This window comes from Onychostruthus taczanowskii, unplaced genomic scaffold, assembly GCF_017590055.1.
Source record: "Onychostruthus taczanowskii isolate IOZ18803 unplaced genomic scaffold, ASM1759005v1 scaffold127, whole genome shotgun sequence".
In the NCBI taxonomy this organism is placed as follows: Eukaryota; Metazoa; Chordata; class Aves; order Passeriformes; family Passeridae; genus Onychostruthus; species Onychostruthus taczanowskii.
Genome location: NW_024498429.1, coordinates 883,679 through 906,376, shown reverse-complemented (window position 1 = coordinate 906,376; position 22,698 = coordinate 883,679). Strand labels below are relative to the sequence as shown.

At 49.1% G+C, this 22,698-nt stretch overlaps 1 protein-coding gene across 1 annotated transcript in view; it reads right to left on the bottom strand.

Annotated features, from left to right (window-relative positions):
• Positions 1-22,698, bottom strand: part of KCTD15 (potassium channel tetramerization domain containing 15) — a 36,832-nt gene that overhangs the window by 2,541 nt on the left and 11,593 nt on the right. Inside the window, exon 4 of the mRNA XM_041396267.1 lies at positions 6,841-6,985. Within this exon, the coding sequence (XP_041252201.1) occupies positions 6,841-6,985 (145 nt within the window). The remainder of the gene's footprint in view (positions 1-6,840; positions 6,986-22,698) is intronic.

The following is a 22,698-nucleotide window of genomic DNA, read 5'->3' as shown; positions in this document are numbered from 1 at the left end:
AGCAATCAAGTAATGGGCACCAAAAGCACATGAAAAATAACGGGTGTGCTGCTGCCCCAGGACTCAGGGAGGAGGGGAATCAAAGGCCAATGAAGATGCAGCAAAAAAAGGTGCAACTCTACATACAGGTGTGGAATTAACCTGTAAAATCTCCTGCTGCAGGGTATTACTGAACCAAAGCAGTTATCTCTGCTCAAATTTGGCACCACAGACCCACTGGTAGTGGAGGTGCTCCTTCACCCCAGGGCTGCCTGCAGCCTGGAGACATATGAATATTCACAGTGACAGGGCAAGGTGAGCGACTTACAAAAGGGACATCCAATCCTTTACATCTCTTTGATGTCTGCTGAGGTGGGGACAATGTGCACACAGCTAAGGCAGAAAAAAGGACTGGAGGATAAGAGGAGCAGAGAGGAAGAGGGATAAGAGCGAGTGGGAAGAAATGAGGGCAACAAACACTCTCACGGGACAGCTTGAAGATGGAAAACACAGAAGATTAAAGAAGAAATCATGCAGAGAGCATGCTGCAAACAACCAACAGCCAGTGCTGGGAACAGGCCAGGCAAAGAGCTGTGGAGGCTGCCTGCACTACCTGGGCTCAGGTAAGACAGCACCAGCCCCAAAGCCTCGTCCTCTGCTGGAAGGTGTTCTCACCCTTCCCAAAACCAGCACTCTCTGCTGAACCATTCCTGCTTTCCTCTGTCCACCAGTGATGCTCCCTCAGTACTGAATAGGGGTTCAGTTTAAACCTACAGGGATTAGTGGCCTAATAAAAAAAAAAAAATATCTGAAATCTCTGTGCAGGACACTGAACCAGCACAGTCTACCAGCTGTGTTAGGTACAGAGGTGTGTGGAGTGGCCTGCCAAATGTTCACTTGGCATCTGCTGGTGCCATGGATTGCTCTTCCAAGCAAGGAAACATGCAATGCTAAGGAAAAATGTAATGGTGTAGAGTGATCAGGAGCACCCAGTACTTTCTGAAGGCAATGGAAAGTCATCTGCTGTTTTCAATAGGTCCTGAAAAACCAGTTTTGGAGTATCTGGGTTCATGGACACTATAAAATAAGGTATTATTTGTAAAATCAATCAAGTGAATATGTGCTAAGAAAACTCAACAGTAAAACCTGGAAGAGATGGTACAGTGAAAGAAAGAACAGCCCTTCATGGCTGCGAGCAGAGAGTGCACAGGGCTCCTGAGGCTGGATGCAAACCCACTGCAGTACAGATCTGTGAGTGGCCCCTGCCTCTGCACTGGCCCGGCCGTATCCTGAACCTCAGTGGCCCTGCACCCTCGGGCCAGAACAGCAGTGCCATAAACCAAGCAAAGCCCAGATCACACCAGCCCTGCTTCTCCCACAGCCCACTCAGCCCACCCCACCAACTGCAGCTTTCCAGTGACTCTGCTGGCTGTCATTTGCCCGAAAACGAACAGGATAAATTTTACATCCTGATACCATTTTGTGAGAAGAAAACCTGCTTTCAAATGGAACAGCTCTTCCACTACTGCTCCCAAAACGAGAGAGCCACGCTTCAGGGGGCTGTGTGGAAATCAGGGCTGAGCTGGAGCATCAGGTGCTGGGCCAAGTTGTTTGGGTTACTCTCCAAAGTCAGGCTCTCCTGCCTGTGCCCATTCCACACTCTGGTTCAGCACAAATGTGGGAAGGGTTGTGCACCTGAAGAAGGGCCCTGTAACAGGGAACTGAGGTGTGCTGGTGCCAGGAGGTGATGTCAGGGAATCGGGGCACCACTGTCAGGCAGTGCCAGTAAGGGGAATTCCTTGTGCTGTAGTAAGAGGGGATAAAAAAGAGTCTTCTGTAGCAAGAGGATTTCACTGCAGTCCACCAGTGACAGTGCTGGGAAGGGACACCTTGTGTGACCCCACTGCACTGCTGCCCACAGCCACCAGCAGCAAACACTGTCCCTGCTCCTCTTATGGGACTTTTGGCCTTTCTGCAGGGAGGGACTGGGGCATCCTGAGGGAATCTGACACTGTGTTTAGGGAGGGAAGAGTGTTTCACAGAGCCAGGAACACAGAACGAGTGGCTCACAGCGTGGGGGCCAGGTTCTCTAGATCCTGTACTTGGACAGGGTCATGGGCTCTGCACACCAAGCCCACAAACTTTCCCTCCAGGTTTTACACATTGTTCAGAGTTCTGTGACCAGATCAGGAGAGCCCAGCTCTGGACTATCTGCACTGAATGCCTGGGATGCCCAGGTGACACTGGCATAGGTACACTCCTACCCTTGCACTGCAGATATCAAACCCTACCCTGATGATTTATTTACCATTAACATGAAATGTAAAGCAGAAGAATGAAACCCACAAGAGCCCTCGCCAGGGAGGTGCCACAGGAACTGCAGGAGAACATTTCCATGCTGCTGGTTGTGGTAAGTTACCAAAGGCAGATGCAGCCATGACTGCTCCTGGCCCCATCCAGGAGAGGCACATCCCACTGGTACAGGCAGGAGCAGCCCAGTGGCCACGGGCACAGAGGGTCACAGCCCAGGGCACAGCTCTGTGCCACGCCAGCCCTGATCCCTGCACAGGGACACCTGCAGCTCCCTCCCACAGCGGCTCCAGCCCGGTGGGGCAGTGCTGCTGGCACCATTCCACAGCAGATTTTGTGCAATACCCAGGACTTCCTTGTCCTGCAGGACTCAAGCATCTCCCATTTCTTACAAGCATTATTTCCCTGTGTTCCCAGCTCCCTGCCAGCAGCACCAGAGCCAAGCACTATGACAGATAGTGGAACTGCTTCTCTTTAGCCCAGGGACACATTTTCCTCTGGAGGTGATTCCCACCACCAGTGGCAGTCACAAGCAGGGTGCTCTTTGATAGACTGAAAGGGGAGATAGTACAGCCCTCAATTTTTTTTTTATTAAAAAAAGCCTTTACAGCTACCATGAGCCTTCAACCTCCTGTGGCTGTTGCAGGAACCAGTGGGAAGTTCTGCCAGGTCACTTGTGGAAGGGAGCAGACAGGCAGGGATGCACACAGCCTTTCTCCAGCCACAGCTTCTGGCCTACATGTAGATCTCACTGGCAACATTAACAGATCTTTCAAAGACGCAGCCTTTTACCTTTCAGAAAATAATTTTCTGCTTTTTGTTCAGTAAAAAAGCTTTTTCTGTGGTGGATTTCAAGTGGGCTAAATTCTAGCAGTCACCTGTGACAAGGGTGACACCTTTCTGGGGAGGAGGTGTGACCTCCAGGCCAGCAGTGCTGCTGCTCCCATGCCAGGGCCAGCAGGCTGGTTCAGATCTGCCACCCAGGGCAGGCACACACTGAGCCCATGTGTCCCACAGAGCTGGTGCTGTTCTCTCAGTACCAAAGGCATCCTTTATTTTTGCCCCTAATGGTGACTCCTGAACAGGCTGAAATGGCTCTTCTGTCCATTTTTCACTTGTTATTCTTTATTACATGAAACAACAAACTGTCATCCTAAGTCAATGTTTCTTTTATATTTTTAGTGCTGTGAAGATCTGACTCCTGGCTATGAAAGAAAGTTGCTCACTTCTACAATGACAACTGCACTGTTTCCTGAGGTCAGTTTGAGAGACTTTAGATGCAAGCACACAAATTTTGTAACTGTGTTAATAAATTAGAGTGGTGGCCCTGTAATTTTGGTGCCACATGTGGTCTCTGCAATCCACATTAAACTCTTTGTTTTCCTTTGTGCTCCTCTTTGACAGGGAACAACAATACTCACATTGCCTGTGTCTGTTCCTGTCTGATGCTCTCTGAGCAGGGAGTGAGTCCCGAACAAGACCCACAGCAGCTCCTGTGTGCAGCTGGGCAGGGACAGTGAAGGGGACACGTGCTGCTCCTGGGGCAGCCCCTCTGCTGGCAGGGGACACCAAGGAGGGGACTTTGGGCACCAGGGGAGGAGCAGCTCCTGTGGCAGCCAGCCCTGAGAGCAGTGGCAGAGCTGAGCTGGCCCCAAGCCGGGCACCAGCAGCAGCTGGGACGGGCTGGCTGCAGGGCACAGCCAGGCACACTGCCCTCAGCACGGGGCTCAAAATCCCCCAAACCCAGGAAAGCTACAGGAACCACAGGAGTGCTGCTTTCAGCAGCAAGACCTGGGAGACACTTTCAAGTTCTGGCTTAGTAGCAGTTGCAAGTGTAATTAATATTCACTGTAAACACACGACTCAGACTTGATAATAAAGAACCACTAGCCTCAGAACACACACCCCACTTTCTCTGCATTTCAGTGTTAACTTCGTCTGAAAACACCACTGAAATAGCAAACACAGTAATGCTGGTGTGGTACTAGCATTCCAAACTTTCCAAAATAACCATCTGAGCAGCAATTCAAGTTGAAAAGCAACTTGGCTAAACCTTGAGGCTAATAAACTGCTTGATTAAATTAAGGGGTAAAAACTAATAAATATTCAAAACACTTGATAGTGCTTTGTTTGACATAAAGAACATTTAATGCAAGTCTCACTGGAAAAGCTGTCAGGTTTTATACCTTAAATAGAGTTTTGCATTTAGAAACACCGAGTGATTCCATTTGCTGCCTTTGATTATTGTCTTCTGTCACTTTAATCATGCTGGCAAAATTACACGATTTCTGTGAAGTTAAATCCGTTTACAGTGCAGTTTTAATACAGCTTTACAGCTCATTCTTCTATGCATTTTGATTTAGTTACTCCCTACCTAGCAATGCTTTGCTTTGTTCTTGAGCCCTCATTAGCCTGGGGTTTGCTCTAAAGCTCTCCCAGGGAGGAGCTCACTGAAATGCAGCTCCCCCAGTGCAGAGGGGTGGTGGGGGGCAGGCCCTGAGCGGGCACAGAGCCCTCCCCGAGCCCCCAGCCCTGCCAGGCTCACTCTGCAGACAAGCCCTGGGCATCCTCTCCCCTGCAGAATCCAGCCAAATCCTGCTGCTTCTGTGACTGAGCATCTCTGAAATCTGGATGCTGGTGGAGGCCATAATCAACTCAAACCACCTCTCTCTTCTCTCTACCCCTCTCTTCACAGAATTCCCAGAATTCCGAGGTTGGAAGAGACCTTCAAGGTCATCGAGTCCAACCCAGCCCCAACACCCCAACTAAACCCTGGCCCCCAGTGCCACATCCAGGCTTTGTTAAACACACCCAGTGATGGTGACTGCACCACCTCCCCAGGCAGCCATTCCAGAACTTTATCACTCTTTCTGTGAAAAACTTTTTCCTGATATCCAACCTGTATTCCCCTTGGTGCAGCTTGAGACTGTGTGCTCTGGTTGTGTCAGTGCTGTCTGGAGAAAGAGACCAACCCCACCTGAGCACAGGCACCTTTCAGGAGCTGTGCAGCGTGATAAGGTCACCTCTGAGTCTCCTTTTCTCCAGGCTGAGCACCCCCAGCTCCCTCAGGGGTTCCTCACAGGGTTTGTGTTCCCAGCCCCTCTCCAGCCTCGTTGCCTCCCCTGGGCGTGTCCAAGGCTCCCAAGGTCCTTCCCAAAGTGAGGGCCCAGAACTGGGCACAGCACTCGAGGTGTGGCCTCTTCTCACACTGCCCCACTGGACTGAACAAAACACAGCTGCTAAAGCATCTCTCCTGTGCCTCTCCCACCTCTCCATCCACCCCTTCCCTTGATCCATCCTACAACTCCAGGACTGCTCTGGTCTTTAGCTCCACTAAAGACCAGAATTTACACACAGGTAATTTCATTTCTCTGCAGAGTTTTCTCCCACCCAGCCCTCATTTCTCATTTCCCCCCATTCCACAGGGCACTTCTCCAGCCCATCTGCCACTCACCAGGAACGCCAGTGCTCAGGACAGCCCTTCTGGGCTGAGCTCAAACCAGGACTGCCAAAACCTGCCCCTGCCAGGTGTGAGCTGCAGACCCTCCCACGGTGGGTCAGACATGACTGTCCTGCTAGCTCAGGTGAGAGTGGCTGAGCTGGGCACCAGGACCAGCCCTGCTCCAAAGCAAGAGCCACCACCACCACTCTGGACTCACTCAGTCCCAACCCAAGTGGTCCTGTGCCCAGACAGTACAACAAAGTGAAATGGCACTCTTTCAGAGAAAGCAGAAGTTTTCCTTCATAGCAAAGCTCTGCATCCTCTGACTGGCAGAGCCCCATCTGCCATCCCAATTTATTCATCATTTCATCCTGGAATAAGTGCTTTTGTTGAATCTTGTCATCTACAGTTTGGACACTTTTGTCTTCTAATTTTCATACATCAGGGTGACAATGCTGGAAGTTTCCTAAGCGCAAAGCCAAACAAACAAGGCCAAAAGCAGAGCCTTTAAACAATCAGGGCCTCAGAGAAACAACCATGACTTCATACAAAACATGTCCTGCTCCTTAGAAAGCCCTCAGTCAATTCCATCTCCCACGAATATTTTGACATTAACTGTGAGCAGATTACTTCCTGAAATCAAACTATCTGCATTGGTTATGTCTAACACAAATCCTCATGGGCTTGTTTAAAGGTTTCTTTTTTATAGCAAAAAGATTTACACAGTTCAAGTCCTCTATGTATCAAACTTGAAACATTTCTTTCAGAGTCTGAGCATTAAACCCTGCTAAGTGCAAGTTGCTGATGTTGCTTCTTAATTGTTGTTATACCCTGATAAATAAGCTAAAAATGTGAGAAAATACAATTAGTTTAGAAAAACTGATTTAGCTATAAGCCTCATCGTTTAACTTTTCTTGGTATCCATGACAACCACTGGCTCATTTATTAAATAATAGCATCCCTGGTGTAATACACAAGTACTAAAAATCCTAACAAATAAACAGCAACATTTAGTTAAGTGTGTTTAGGTCAAGCATAGAAACCAACCTGCCCCAAAACAAATGACAGAACGGAGCAAAAAACACATTGCAGACTCTAGCTTTCCTTACCTTAAAGTCATCTGGGAGCAGTAGCTTAGATGTCCTTAGGAAGCTTAATATATATCTGAAAATTTCCCCATCTCGATCAATGAAATAATGTTGTTTTAAACTGTCCAAGACAATAGGCTCTGTGCCATTAAACAGACGACTTATTCTGAAAAAAAGAGAAGAGAAAAAGAAATGGGCAAAAGAGACAAAATCTCATTACAGCCTTGGGGCTTAAGAACAACCAATTTAGGTGCATCAATTCAGCGTGCATAAGGTGATGCAGGATGTTAATTTGGTGACAAACACGGGCACTGGGGCAGGTGCCCTGGGTGAGGGCAGTGAGGGTCCCACGCTGCCCTCAGCCTGGCACGCCCCTGCCCCACCAGGAAAGGCCCTGGAACCCTCACCCCACGGCTGGCAGAGGGATCCTGGGGAGAACACGAGCCCCTGGCTGTGACACGTCCCTGTCCTCCCTGTCCTGCTAACAGGGAACCAAGTGGCTACTCCAGGGCTGGGCTCCTGGCCATGAGCTGGCCTCCAGCTCAGCTGGCATTTGACCAAACACCATCCAAGCCTTCCTGTGCTGAAGGAGAGGCTGCCCAGGCACTGAGATGGGCTGCATGGACCTCTCAGTGTCCATCCAATGCAGAAAAGCAGAAAGCAATGGCCCATGCAGCCCGACAGTGTCACCACCAGCAGCACTGGGGATGAGCCTGGCAGGGGGAGAGCACCCTGGCAAATCTTTTGTGAAGAAAAAAAATGGGATCAAGACCTGTGTGACCGGGGCATCAGCTGATTATGGGACCAAAGGACCACATCAGCTACACCACTCCAGGTTTTTCCAGTCCCAAGGAGAGCAAACCAGGCATCTGCCTAGCTGCTGCTCCTCCAGCCTCTCCCCTCCAAATGCCTGCCTCCTCTCACAAGGCTTTGTCTTCCCATGAGAAATAACCCAGCTGAATATATGTTCTTGAAAGGGAAAACGCAGGAGACAGACAGCAGCGACCTATTAAGTAATTGAGTCCATCTCTGTGACAGTGCAGCATTGTTCCCAACTGCAGTTGTCTCATCTTTCAAAGTCGAGTCTTAAATAATCCTGCCATGAGGACTCCTCCATTTCCCAGAGAGCCCATCCCACAGCTGGCTGCATTTCACTATCGAGCCAGCCCTTCAAATGGCCCATGAAATCCCCCGTGAGCTGGCTGAGTCCAGGCCAGGGCTTTCCCCTTCCCTGGAAAACAGCTCATCAAGCCTTGCTGCAGGCCATGTCCAGCACTGCTGCTGCCCAGCCTCGCTGCCTCCCTGCTCCCAGCACCAGCACCCAGCCCCAGCAGCATGGGGAGCATCTGCAAGTGATGCCAGTGCCCACCCAGGTGCTGGCAAGGGGCAGGTTTGCTGCCCCCCTGCCCTGCTGCTGCTCCTGCCTGTGCCCTGGCCCACAGCTGCACCTTGCGCTCATCTTCTAACTTGCTAATATGGTTGTAAATTTATTAATGCACCATTTATATCTAAATAAAATGTGGATATAATAAATAAAACTGGACATGGTAAGTCTCCACTGAATTTTGCTAAAAAACCTTTCTGCCCTCTTAATTAAGGAAGCTCCAGGTTTTACTGCCTGCTCTCATGCCCATGCCAGCACACAGCTAGTCTGAATTACTTGTGAGAATAACCAAGTGCTCTCCTAAACCCTAATTATAACATTTACTGTTTTCTCCAACCTCCAGCGTTCCTACAGTATCAGAGAATACCATCCAGTTCACCTGGCAACATTTAATTTATATAATCACAAGGCTCAGTAAGACTCCTGTAATTCACTGTGTTCTTTTTTGTTGTTATTTTAAGGCCATTTGCCCAAGACAGTTAAATACACTGCTTTGTGCAGCATTACACTTTATTCCAGGAACCAGACAGTTAATTTATTTCCTTTGGCAGTGTGCTGTGATGGGATACACTGAAAGCAGAGGAAGCACTGATAGCTTAAGGTTCAGTACATACATTTACTGAGTAAATTTGCATGGCTATCTCAAGTTTTGAGATCTTACATCTGAGCAAGCTGAGCTGTGGCTGAAGCCTCCTCCCCTCTGCTGCCCTTTCTCTGTGGAGCCTGCAGAAGCAAAGCTGCTCTGCTCTGCACGGGCACAGGGGAAGGTCTGCCAACAACGACAGGGTGCAGAGAAGACAGGGTACAAAACTTTAATGGGCCAGTCTTTAATGTAGCAAAGCATTTTTTTGGTAATGAAAACAAAACATGAATTTTGAGGCTCCACTTTGTGGAGTGCCCTGAGCTGTATTTCTTCACCAACAAAATTACTGCTGGGGAAAGAAACTCACAGAGTGTTGAAAGACTTAACTGCCACCCCAAAAACAGAGTGATGAATAGTTTAAGGATTTATTTGACATTTTAGGGGGCTGCTACGTTCCAAGAACCAACTTCACTGCAGCATGTCGTAATGCTGCATGTGGAAAGAGCTCCAGCTTCTCCCATCTCACCAGTTCAAACCATACCTGGAAAAGTCCTCTGGAAAATGCAATGCTGGGAGAGCAAAATGAACTCAAAGGGCAGCTTCAATGGACAGTTCCTGACAGGATTCCTCTCCATGTGTGAGGCTGTGGAAAGGAGCGCAGTGACCAGGAGAAGCTCCATGCTCTGCACCGGGACGCGAAGCTCTCCGTGGATGGGTCTCTGGTGGCCAGAACGAAATGCCTCACCCAGGAGCAAAATGCACTCAGGGTGTCAGGGCTGGCAAGTAAGCAAGAGCAGGGGGACAGGAAGGGCTTTGCACGGTGCAGACTCGCTGATGATCAGTCAGAAATAAGGTACCAGCCTGGCTGGCAGCCTCAGGAAGCTGCTCCCTCGAGCGACCCACCGTGTGCTGTGAGTTTAAAGTCATGGGGAGCTGCTGCAGCTCAGACTGGGCACTAGTCACCCTGAAAATTACTGTTTTTATGAGTGGTCATGGCAACCAGCACTGTACTGGTGGACAAATTAGCATTTTCAGGAGGCACTTGCTTATGGCACACAGCAATGGTACTTGCAGTGATGCCTGTGAAGGGCAGGAGGCACAGGGAAAGGGAGACAGGGCAGAAAGAGCTGCAGCAAAGGGCGAGTCTGAACAATGAACACTTCTTCAGCACTCCCACCTTTCTGCAAGAGATGCTTCACTTTCTCATTTAGAAGCACTTGTATAATCTGTGTCCAATATTTAATTCCCATACACGGAGCAGACTGAGGCAGGAGCGGCTCCAGCAGTTGCCAGCCTAAGGATGCCAAGCGTGTCTTCCCACTGCCTCCACTGCCCTGGCCGGGTCCTGCCGTGCTCACACCATCTGCCCAGAGCTCAGATCCTCCCAGTCCCCTCTTCTTCCTCCTGGCTTGCTCCTGCCCTCCCAGCAAGGTGCTCTTCCCTCCTGCCTGCTCCCTGCTCCGCAGTGCTGCCCACCCCAGCCCTCGGGGTCCCTGTCCTCGGCCACCGCTGCCACAGAGCCACCGCGGGGCTGCTGTCCAGCCTCCAGCCTGGCACCTCGGGCCCTGGCTGGGTGCACTTCTCTGCCTCTCCCAAGAGCCAGAACAGAACCTGTTGATCCCATTCCTACTATTTCTTTGTGCCTTTGTTGTTTCTGCTAAAGGCTTTTACATTTTCAAGAATGTTTCGCCAAAACGCCACGGGGCGAGTTTCTAGCTTTGTACCGATTTTACCACGATATTAAGATCTTCTTTTATTAGATTAAAAACAAACAACAAAGACAGCCAACCCACAAGGACAAGAGTGCCAGTAAATTCTTTTCTTAGTTTCTTGGGCAAGGGAAGAAGCCCCGTGCTGCCTGCAAGTACCCACAGAAGGCGGCTCCCCCCTCAATCCTGGTGAGGGATTCTCCAGCCTGCAGGCTCCCTGCAGCACCTGGGCAGGCAGGAGCACAGAGGGCCCTGCAGGGCAGTGAGTCCAGCCCCCACAGCAGAGCTCAGGACACACCACCTCCTTCATGCACTCTCCCAGCTCCCTTTCAGAAGCAGACAGGGCTTTTGGCACCCCCAGCTCCCCCCAGAGCGCCTCTGGTCTTCCCAAGACCATCAGTGAGCACACCTGTGGGTCTGCATATCACACACAGCTGCTGGGGAGTTTCACGGCACTTGGGGACAGAAAAATTTTCGGGGTGGGGCACTTTGCTGTCTTGTTTGGGCCAGTTTAGCCATTTTCTTGACGGTTTTATTTTGAACAGAAAATACAAGTTCTTTCCTAATAAATCTGGTTCCAGAGGTGTTAAGAAGAGCACCCAGTATTGTGGGACCTGTGAGACAAGCAGGAGCTGGGGCTGTGGCACAATGAGCCCTAAGGCCCCCAGGTCCCTGTGCTCTGGGGGCCACTGTGGTCCTGTGGTCCCCTGTGCCCTGCTCTGGTCAGCACAGTGACACTGCATAAGCAGAACTCTCTATCACAATATTGCACTAAAAGTATTAATTTAAGTAATTACATGATTAATATTTAACTGTTCAGTGATATTCTTGTCATTCATAATTTAGTTGTTTACATTTATTAAAAATTGATTTTGTAGACACTTTTTCTGCCCAATGTCAAATCAGCAGGGAACACACATTTCAGCAAACTGTCATTAAAACGTGTCTCTCTCCTCATTCTGTGGGAGGACAGGGGAAGAGGAGAGAAATGCCTGTCTGTGGGTCCTGCAGACGTGGTGGGTCTGTGCTGCACCCGCTGTCCTCCCTGCTGAACCTGCCCCGTGTGCCCCCAGCGCACACAGCAATCTCTGCAGGGCTCCCTGTGCTTCAGGGGCTCTCAGCTCTACTTGGCTTCTGGGCCGGGCTGTGGAGCTGGAGGAGGAGGAGGTGGCTGTGGGAAATGCCACAGAGAGGGAGAAGAGGGCTGTTTAGAGGTGGGACACAGAGCATGACCTGAAACTGCCCTGCAGAACACAGCAGCCAAGTGTCCCCGGTGGTGAGCAGAGTCCAGTCACTGCTGCTGAGCACAAACAGTGCTGCTTATCTCCCAAATATTTGCTCAAGGTGGGTAGGATAGATACTGTTATCTGCCTGGAAGAGAAAAAATGCTATGAATTGGAGCAGAGGTGCTTGACAGGCCTTACCCTGTGTCTGGCACTGCTGCTCACATAGCTGTGTCTGTCAGGAGCCTGCTCCTGGTCCCGTCACAAGGCAGGAACTGCTGGGAAAGCACTGTGGAAAGCCTCCCAAGGGCTGTGCCAGCTCTCTGCTGGCACTGCACAGCCCAGCTGAAGCAGCACAGCCTGAGTGGGCAGTGGGCACTGCTGTCAGACCTTCCCAGCAGCGTTTTTCCTATTTCCATTATTTCTATACAACGGTTTGGGTTTGTGCACAACTTCCCAGCAAAGCAAACCAGAATGGGGAAAGCACCTGCAGCTGCTTTCCCCAGGAAACGCCTTAAACCAGCCAGGCTGTGTGAAAAGCAGGCTGGGCTGGCCAGAGGAGGACAGGGATAACCCAGCAGATGGATGTCTTCTGCCTTCTGGCCTGGCATTAGTTAAGAGAGAGGTGGAAGGCACTGCCAGGACACAAGCTCCCTCATGCCTTGTGCAGTGAGAACGTGGCTGAAAGTTACATCTGGCTGCAGGAGGGCTTCTGATCCACCTCAGTTTAAAACTTCAGCTACAGTTAAGTGTGCCAGTTGTATGGTTGTAGCACACCTTCCCTCCCTGCTCTCTCAGCAGTGATTTTCAGCCCTTCTGCAGCTGATGGAAGAAGCACTGAGGAGAGGCAGGGGCTACAGCACGGTCAGTGCCCACCCAACCTGGCTGCCCCGTGCTGCAGAAACCCTGTGAGGCTTCACCCCTGCAGCTTCCACTTCAATCCCAGACATCTTCACCCCCTGGGCTGCTGCAGGTGGTGCGCTTGGCTTGCAGGGTGTTTTGGCTGGGGAGGATTTTAAGCATCTTTTGTTTGGACAGTGATGAGGAAAAACTGTGTGTGTGAGAGCTTGAGTCTTACACTTTGGGTATGAACTGCCACTCTGCAAACTGTGAGGAGTTTGCTCCACGTGCAGGGAGCCACGTGGGCCTGAAGGCACAGAGAGGTGCCCCAAAAGGAGCTTCTGGCAGTACCACATCAGGTACCAGCTTCCAGCCCCAAGTGCAGCGCAGGCATCAAGCCCAGTGTCACACAGGTCCCCCAGCACTCCACATCGAGCCACCCTGACCCCAGCTCCTCCTCCTCCTCCTCACACTCCCCCACGGCTGGGGAAGCCCCTGCCCTTCAGCAAGGCAGTGCCATGGGGGGTGCACAGATCCAGCCCCAGCCCCTGGGGATATCCATGGGGGATGCAGAGATCCAGCCCCTGGGGAGGTGCCCACCCCAGAGCAGTGCATCCCTGGAGGGGCTGTGACCCAGTGGGAGACCCAGGGGACAGAGAGGGCCCTGCTGCCAGCTGGAGCAGCCTGTCCTTGGAGCACTGCACCCCTGGAAGGAGAGCCCCAAGCACAGGAGGTCTGGGAGGGCTGCGTGCCCGGGAGACACTCAGGCTGCAGCAGGTCACAAGTTCCTGCAGAACTCCCCTGTGGGAGGGACCCCACGGTACTGCAGGGGAAGAACCCCTCTCCCTGGGCAGCAGGGGAAGCTCTGGGGGATGAACTGACCAAAAGCCCCATTCCCTGTCTCCCTGTGCCACCAGGGGAGGGGACAGAACTAGGAAGGAGGGGGGCTGGGGGGGAAGGGTTTATTTTACTTCTCATTATCCTGCTCTGATTTTGTTAGAAATAAATCAAATTAATACCTCTAATTCCAGCCTGTTTTGCCTTTGATGGTATTTCCTGAGTGATCTCTCCTGGTCTTTAACTCATGAACCTTCACTATATTTTCTGTCCCCTGTCCAGCTGCGGAGGGGGGAGAGAGCAGCTTTGGTGGTGCCTGGGTGACCAGCCAGGGTCAACTCACTACCAGGAGGTAACTCACAAGGTAACATGTTTATCCATCTCCAATTCCTGTAACTTCCAGTTCCTGCCTCCCAGTGCTGATCCTGGAATGCCACAGGAGTTTTTGAGCCATATGCTCACTTTGCCATGCTTCAGAAGGATATTACACTCATTAACTATTGAGCACCTGAAGGAACTGCAGGATCTATTACCTGCATTTAATACTTCATATTTTGCTGTTCAGGCTACAATATCTATTTTTGTTACAGATCAGAGCTAGTCTATATAATATCAACATGTATTTTTAAAAGTCAATAATCCATAAAGAACACTATAATCTACCATGCAGAATCATTCTTAGGAAGCTCTGGAAGGATTTTCTTTCTTCTTTCTATGCCACCACTAAAACAGTAAAATTAGGTATGTAATGGATTTTGTAGTTAAAACAAAGCCATGGACAATTCTGTTTTCTGTTCACTGTTACTATCAATTAAAGGCTGCTGGAGCAACAGGTAATAAAATCCACTGAAGTGGAAATTACCTATTATTTTTGAAATACCACAAAGAATTCATGGTAAGGGTGAGAGATGCTTTTTGTTTATAGCCTATCTACACATTTAAGACACTTTAGCAGATGACTTTGATATATAACTTCCTGGAAATGTGTGTGTACTCATAGTTTGATGCACTACACTAATCTCATAACTTGTAGAAACAGTATCAACTCAACATAAATTAGCAGGTGAGACAAGGGAGTGGAAACATTAATCCCAGGCAGAGAGGTTTGTGTCTTTTCCTGAATGGAAAAATTCTCTTGGTAGTGAAGAGCCACTCTGGCCCTGGAGCCTTCAGCCACACACCCCAACAGGGAGGAGGAGGAGGAGGAGGAGTGCTCAGACAATCACCACGAGCAGACCAAATACAAGGGAATTGAGATTGCCACAAACTCTTCATTCTCACCAGGTTTACAGGGGTATTACCCCAAGCCCTTCACCTGCTGGTGGGATTGGGCCCATCAGCACTGGTCACTCATCCCCGGTGTCCCACGTGCCCTGTGGGTGACCAGCAGGAGCAGAGTGCTGCAGCACGAGCAATGGGGCAGGACACAGCCCTTCCTCAGGCTGAGGACTCCAACTTGCCTTGTTAAAGAGTTTGTCTATTTTAGTGTGTTAACAGCTATTAAAATACTTCACTAAACAAACATTTCTAGTACGTTAATTGCTGCAACACGAATCCTTGAATTTAATTTGGCACATGCCTCCATCCACAGGTAAGGGAAGCAGACACACAGAGGACAGAGACCTTTTGCTACACACACATCAGCATCCCACCACACCTGTTTATCTCATCAGTGATGAAAAGCATTTGATGTGCTCAACAAGGCAAAAAACCTAACTTTCAAATACAGGTACAATGTGCATTTCTTCCTTACAAGTTCCCTATCTGCCACTGACATGGCTTGTTCATCTTTGGCAGCAGGGATAGGGACAAAGAGCCTCCCATGATTTATGATGTTTAAGCATCCAATTCCCATGGTTTGGTCTGGCTGAGCTGCTGGATAACCATGCCCAGAACAGGGCTCTGAGCACGTCAGGTGTGAGCACCCAGGGCATCCCAGCCCCAGCAGGGGCTGCCACTGCAGTGCAGGACAGGCCAGCTCTGCCACCCCTGCTCCCAACAAGCACTGACTCTGGGGAGAGTGACAATAGCAGCCTGGCTGACGTGCATATTTTTAATAAAAGTCACCAAATAATGTGAGCCTTCGAAACACGGGATGTGTTCAGGGTAGGAGATGAATGTTATTCTTTCAATGAAATACTCTGAGATCCAGCACCTACACAGAAGCTGCTACACTGCAGGTAATATTCACCTACCTGGGAATTCCTCTCTATTTTAAATGGTGTACTTACACTTGAAGTTAAAGAAGCATGTAAACTGGATTCCTGGTGCTACTGATTTTTTCCAGTATAACATTCTGTTACATGCTATATATTGGCTATTTTTTCTCTCCTTGTGCCTTTTACTTCATTCTAATTGAACTTTTGCCTAAATAATTGGGGAATATTAAAAACATTAATATAAATTTATATGGTATCCTCTCTTATGCCACTGTTCCTGCTGCTCTGATTTGAAGTCTGTGAGGATTCTGGGCCTCTCATGTTTTCTCAATGCATAATTTACACTAAATATTGGTCAAGAAAATAGACTCAGAACAAAAATTCTTTGATTTAAACCAAAATTCAAAACTAGCATCTTAGTTTTGCAAAGGTTTTCCAAAGGCCCCAATTCTGCAAGAACTGCATTGCAGCTCAAACTCACTGGGAGTTGCAGGCACTCAAGAAAATTAAGTTGTTAATACATGAGAAGATACAAATTTCAAATAAAACATTCCTGCCTGTACCAGTCTTCTCTTGCTATTCCTTTACCCATCCCTTTCCCCTATCACAGTGCCCTGGTGAGAGCAGGGCTACATCAAACACCAACTCTCTCACTGCTCTCCTTCCTTCTGTAACTTCCAGTGGAGGATAACTCAGTATTTCACTCAGATTTTCAATCTGACTAAATCTGGACTTACTTCCATTACCAGCAGCCCAGTACAGCTGGGCAGGCTGGGAGGCTGAGGACATGCAGACACTGGTTATATTATAATATAAATGGGCTAAATCCTGCTTGTTGAAGTCAAGAGTGAAACTCCCACTGAGACTCAGTGAAGGCAGGGAAAATTTCAAATGGAACTCATTTCCCTTTCAGGGTGTGAGTCTGGCCCTCCACATCTTTTGCATGTGTGGGTGCTGTGAAACCAGGACGTTTCAGCAGGAGAAAGAGGGATGCCACTGACTCAAGGGCTTCACAAGCCCTGAGAGAGCACAAACGGGGACACCCACCACACTGGCTTTGGCACACACTGCTCACACGCACAGCTGCCATGTCCAATCCACTGGAGTCTCAGACCTTCACTTCTAATCCCAGACAAAAAGCTGAGCAGTGTTTTTCTATGATTATCTCCTTTATTTCCAGATTCACAGGAAACAGCTCCGAGAGCCAGGATGCCCAGAACCCTGCAGCTCTGCATCCCCTGGGCTGAGCAGGGACAGCCAGTGACCGTGGGTGCCCACACTGGCCTGTGCTGCACTGGGACATCCCCAGTGCTGGGAACAGCAAGCACCCCAGTCTCTCTGGGCACTGATAGATAAATCAGCTTTCTGCTGACAAGCAGCTGCCCCTGTGCTCGGACATTTCCTTGTTCCACCAAACTGGTACAGCTCTCCTGCTGTTGACAATAATTTGGACATAACCCAGCCCGTCTCACATTCTTGCTCCATCTGCTTTTCCTGCAGCCCATCCTTGTAAACTCCACTGAGCGGAGGACAAAAAACTACGGCGATTTTGGCCAGTCCCAGAATGTAAAGCTGCTGCAGTACAGTGCTGCTCAGCTCCAGCACAGCTCACAGCAGCCCTGCCCTGAGCAGACACTGCAGGAACTCACAGGACACTGGCACTGCTCCTTTCTCTCCAGGCATGTGTGTGCTTGGGAAGTTGCATCCAGCTCTCTCTATCTAGACTTTGTTATCACACTTCAAATAATGTTTATTTTCTTGTTTATTCTAACTTTTGATTGAGATGTAACCAATGTATTTTTCCTGGCTGTTCATTTAAAGAAACTGAAGACATCAAGAACAACTTGCTGAAAAGCTATTTTAAAGGGAAAACAATCCCCAAGGCCCACAGAGCCACACCAGCCAGGAAGATTTGTGTAGTTTTTTGCTGGTGAGCCTGAGCCATTGGCAGATGAGCAGAAACAAAGAGGAATTTCCAGCAGGTTTTTCACTCCTGCAGCTGGAGAGCAGGGACAGACAGGAAGCAACACACCACCATGTCTGCTGGGAAGAGCCCACCCCTACAGCCACGTTCCCAAAAAAAGGAGCCCCTGTCAGGGGCTCTAGAGAAGGAACCCCCACCCAGGAAGGAGACACCTGCTGCACAGAGGACATCTCCCCTACAAAATTAAGCTTACCAAAAACTTTAAAATAGTAAGTAAACTGTTCACTGTTGAGTTCTGATGAGCTACTGAAAGCTGAACCTGACTGTCCTATGTGACTGTAAGAGGTTCATTCCTAAATACAATACTCTGGTCATGGGTTGGACTCTGGTTCCAGTGAAGTCAAGGCCAAACCATCCCCTGATTTAATTGGAAGCAGAAGCAGGCCCCCATTTTAACCCTCATGCCTGCAAACAGAATACAACTGGATGTGAAACAAAGAAGAAATATGTTTGAAACTGGTATTAACTCTAAGCTCTATTATCCCCCCTCCATAAGACTAAAAAGCAGTAATTGAATTTTTTTCCTCATTCAGCAGCAATCTTAAGTACTACTGGCCAAAATTCAGCCCTCATTCCCTCCAAGACAGCCCTGGCACAAGCAGAGGACCCAGTTTCTCCACTGCATGTACTGGTTCCCATTGAGCTCCACTACCCAAATCTGCCCATGGATCTGCAGGTGTGTTTTGCAAGGGCAGAGCTCAGGCTGCGTCCCCCAAATGCCAAAGCTGCAGCTTTTGGTGTAGACTGCACTGGTATAAATCACTGGCCTAACACAGTATGACACCAAAGAGGTTAAAGAGAGTCCCTGGTTTTCATTGTCCACTTTCTCAAGAGAGATTTGCTGCTGCCAAAGCGTCTCCAGACCTAAATGGATTACCTGCAGCAGTGGCAGCAGCTGCACTCCATCAGGAGGGAGGGGACACAGGGGCTGTGCTCTGGGCTTCCCTCAGTGCTTCAGCCTCATGGTGCAAACCCCAGCTTCCAGAGCTCACCAGCTCTTCTGAGACCCTTCTGAGACCCTTTGGAGTCTGACCATGAGGAAAGGTGCAAATGCTGCACAGTAGCTTCCCAGCAGCCACGTGCAGAACTCTCCCAGGTTTTGCTTTATGTGACCCTCAGCAGGTAAAAAGCAGCAATTTTGGCCTTTGAACACATACCATACTGCAGCAGAGCCAATTCAACACAGAACACATGAACAGCACATTCCTCTGCTGTGCCTCTGTGTGCTGGTGCCCAGCTCTGACAGACAGGCAGTCGTGATGCCTGCACCAGGAAGGAACACAATCAAGCACCATGGTGAAGCTAAGAGCTGGCCTGCCTGGCTGAGTTTCAAGTGAGAGCAAGCCAGGTAAAAACAAACCCCTGTAAAGTTTTTACAGATGTCATTTCATTTTCAAGCACCAAAAGAATGAAGTAGATGCCAACCACAGCAGCTGAGATGAAGGAGTAGGCAGTTTGGTGGACAGAGCATGGAGAAGTGAGTTTATAACTCTGGAGTTTAATTCCAGCTCTGCAGCTTCTCCCAGCTGTTAGTTCAGATTAGGAAAGCCACCAACCTGGTGTAATTTTGCATCAGTGGAGTTACAGCAGCCATGAGAGTGACTGACAATACCTGTCCCTGCCATCAGATCGTGCATTCAATGTCAGGACAGCACAAGAGAACAAGCTGAGGCTGCAAGGCCTAGCTATGCTCATTAATTTATTACATTTCACAAAACAAAAACTTAACAAAGTTCATGGGGGAAACAGCAGCACAGGGCACAGCCCACATCAGCTCCTGCCTGGCATCCTCCACTCCAGCTTGTTACTCTGTGCTCCAGAGATCCAGCTTCCCTTCTGCTTTCACATTTGAATCCTGTGTTTGCATGCCTGCATATTTCTTCTATTTAAATATGCACTTTGTTCTTCAGGATTTCATTAACCCGTGAAGAGATTAATTAGGATTTCAGTTATACAGATAAGAATATAAAGGAACTCCTTCAAAACCAGCAGAATCACATCTTCAGGAAGGCCAGGAGAGGTTTGTGCATGCACCTGTAAGGGCAGGACACCTTGTGCTCACCTGACTTTTAGTTTTACACCCTCGCAAGTCTTTGAGACCGAGCACTGTGGGCAGCAGCAGAAGCAGCACTGCAGTGCTCAGGTTCTGGGAACTCCTCAGCACACCAGCTCCAGCCATGGTGTCACTCCACAGAGGACAAGGATTATTCTGGCCAGGCCTATGATTAGGCTCATTTTCTACAACAATAGGGCTTGTTTTCATTTAAGCTTACAGTAAAACTCTCATTGACTTCACTGGAAAAGAGATCTGGCCCAACACACCAATATCCAAACCACCTCCACTTACTTCAGTGGAAGGAGGCAAGGAAGTAAAAAGGTCCAATATATTTTTAAATCTTTAGATTTCACAAATGATCACAAGCATGTAGGTCACAAAATGCACACAGAAAGACACCTACGACAACCACCAGTGGGATCATTAAAATAATTAAGTTAGGCCTAGAGACAAATTCATTTCGTAACATGTTCCTTACAAAACAGATACCCCCTTGCTTCATAATCTAGGGAGTCTGTTTTATAAACTTCCTAAGTAGTTCATGAAATATCCCCCTAAGCAGACTAGGTCTACTTGCCATTGCAGGGTCTCTATAAATCAGAAGTTTATGAATCAAAAGACAAACAGCAGTGAAGTGTGTTCAAAGCCAGCTGGGAAGGGGTGACGCCTTGGCAGCTCCAGCGGTGCCGTGGAGAGCTCTGACCTGGGGACACGATTTCCAGTGCAAAGCTGCTGAACCTGCCTCTTCACACAGCTCCTCTGCTGCCACGAGGGAGCTGCACGCACAGCACACCAAGCAGCAATCAATAAAGGAGATCCCCCTTTGTTTTAAGTGTAAAGATGCTGCATTTCATGGTACAGCATCTTTACCGTACTTAACACCACGCTGCTGAGCAGGAAAGAGCCCCCACTTGCAGCAACCAAAAGGAAGAGACAATTACTTCCACAGCATCCTGTGGAAGTGATCTCTCAAAATACACTGCAATGCTAGTGCTTTCCCTCTTACCATCCTGAAACTGACTGCTGAAGAATACTTAAATTATGCTGCTGGTACCAAAGTGCCCTGTCAGGGTAAGCAGAAGTAGCAACAAAAGAAATGACAAACCAAAGTTGACCAACAAGAAACTGAGATAAATACAGAGTGCTAAATGAAAAAAAAAAAAAAAGTTGAAATTTTGGTATCCTTGTCTGCTGGCTTCTCTTTGTTTTTGTTTTTGTTTTTTTTTTTTTTTTAGTAAACCAGAGTAGCTTTCAACCTGTTGTAAGCAGGAAGGGTATAAATTACTGATGTGGCTAAGTGTAACTCAGCTACAGCCATGTTGTTATTGCAGACCATGAGAGGGAAGAGCAGAAAACAAGGCAAGGTCAGCTGGGGTTTGCACCAAGGGCTCTGGACACACATTTACATGTTCATCTTTTGGACTGCCCTCAGCAGCCACAAGTGCCATCCCTCCTGCCCACAGCCTGGCTGCACCAGCTGCATGACAGCCTGCCCTCCCTTTGCACTGGCTGAGGCAAGGAAGCTGCTATCTGGGTAGGACTGTGCAATTCTCTCAGATTCAGGGGTTTTGAACAACCTGGGCCAGGCACAGCACCACAACATGGTATTTCTCTAAGTCATGCAAGTGTTGATTTGCTATCTGCTCCTCCACAGAAGGAGCTCAGTCTGCCCCTTCCAAGTCACTGTAATACCCACTTATGCCTCCACACAAACCAGGCTGCAAATGTAGAGAGAAAAAATAATTCCTGGAAAAATGTTCATCAGAGACCAGCCAGGCAGTGTCTTCTTGAACATTTCAACTTTTCCAAGTAAACACACAAATAATTTGTTCACCAACAGGACCCAATCTCAGCACCCAACTGCAGTGAGGTTTGCACTGCCAAAGGCTAAACTCTGCGTTCCTCTCCAGAGCCTCTGGGCAGCTCCCAGCCTGTGGCTGTGCTGGGCAGGGCAGTGGCTACCAAGGCCAGGAAGGAGCAAACACCTTTGTGACAGCAGGCAACTCAGCTCTGCTCTGGCTCCCCACAGGCCAGCTCGTAGGACATCCTGGACAGCTGGACACAAACAGGATTGAAGAATCAGTTTTCATATCAATTCCTTCCTTCCCACCTCCCTAAATCAACGGATGCAGGATTAGGATTACAGGGATTATTCTCCTTTACCACCAAAGCTACTGCTCCAGCTGTGCAACAGCAGAGGGAACGTGTGGAAATCTTCTGCCAGTGTGCTTCCTCCATGGCTCTGACAGACACTGCATCCAGGGCTTTGTCCAGCTAGTGACTGACACAGACAGGGCCCTTAACATCACCACTCCCAGCTGTAAATACATCCCTATTACAGAGTATTTTTATTTTCCATAGAGACCAAGCCATGTACTCCTCCTCTGGCACCTAGGACCAGTGCAGCTCAAGCTGTAGCAGCTCTGGTCAGTGCTCCCTCTGCTCAGGAGCTGTGCTGGATGTGTCCAGGCAGCAACACACAGTGCTGTAGGACACAACACCTGCAGGAACTAACACTTCACACCTTTCCCAGAGCTGCCAGGACTTGTGTGACCTTGGCCATGTAGCGCCTGTAATGAGCTGGCTCTGCAGATGGGGACACACAGGTTCAGCTTACACCCCTGATAAAGCAGACTGGCAAAGGGAGACCCTTTGCTTGCTCCAGCTCCTGCTTTAATAAGTACAACATCCACAGGCAGAGTGGGGGGAAACAGAGGATGAGAAGGGGGAAAGGCCCTCTTCTGGGTTTTTATCTTACGGGTTCTGCTGAAACCAGAGATGACCAGATAAGAAAAACTCCAAAGATTTATCTCTGAATCTCAAGTGGATGATATGAATCCAAAAGCTATGTTAATCTCTGTAAGAATTCATATGTTAATTCAGAAAAAGCACTGCACATAACCAAAACCTCTGGGTTTTGGCTCCTTTGCTTGTTCTCATCTGCAGCATCCACACAGCTGCCTGACAGAGGGCAGAGCCCCGGGAGCCTGGCAGGCTCACCCCTCGCTGCAGAGCTGCCACGCTGGGCTGGCACGGCAGAACCTGCCCCTCAGAGCATCCCCAAAGTGCAGGGCAAATACTTGCTCCTGCCTCTTCAGGTGCTT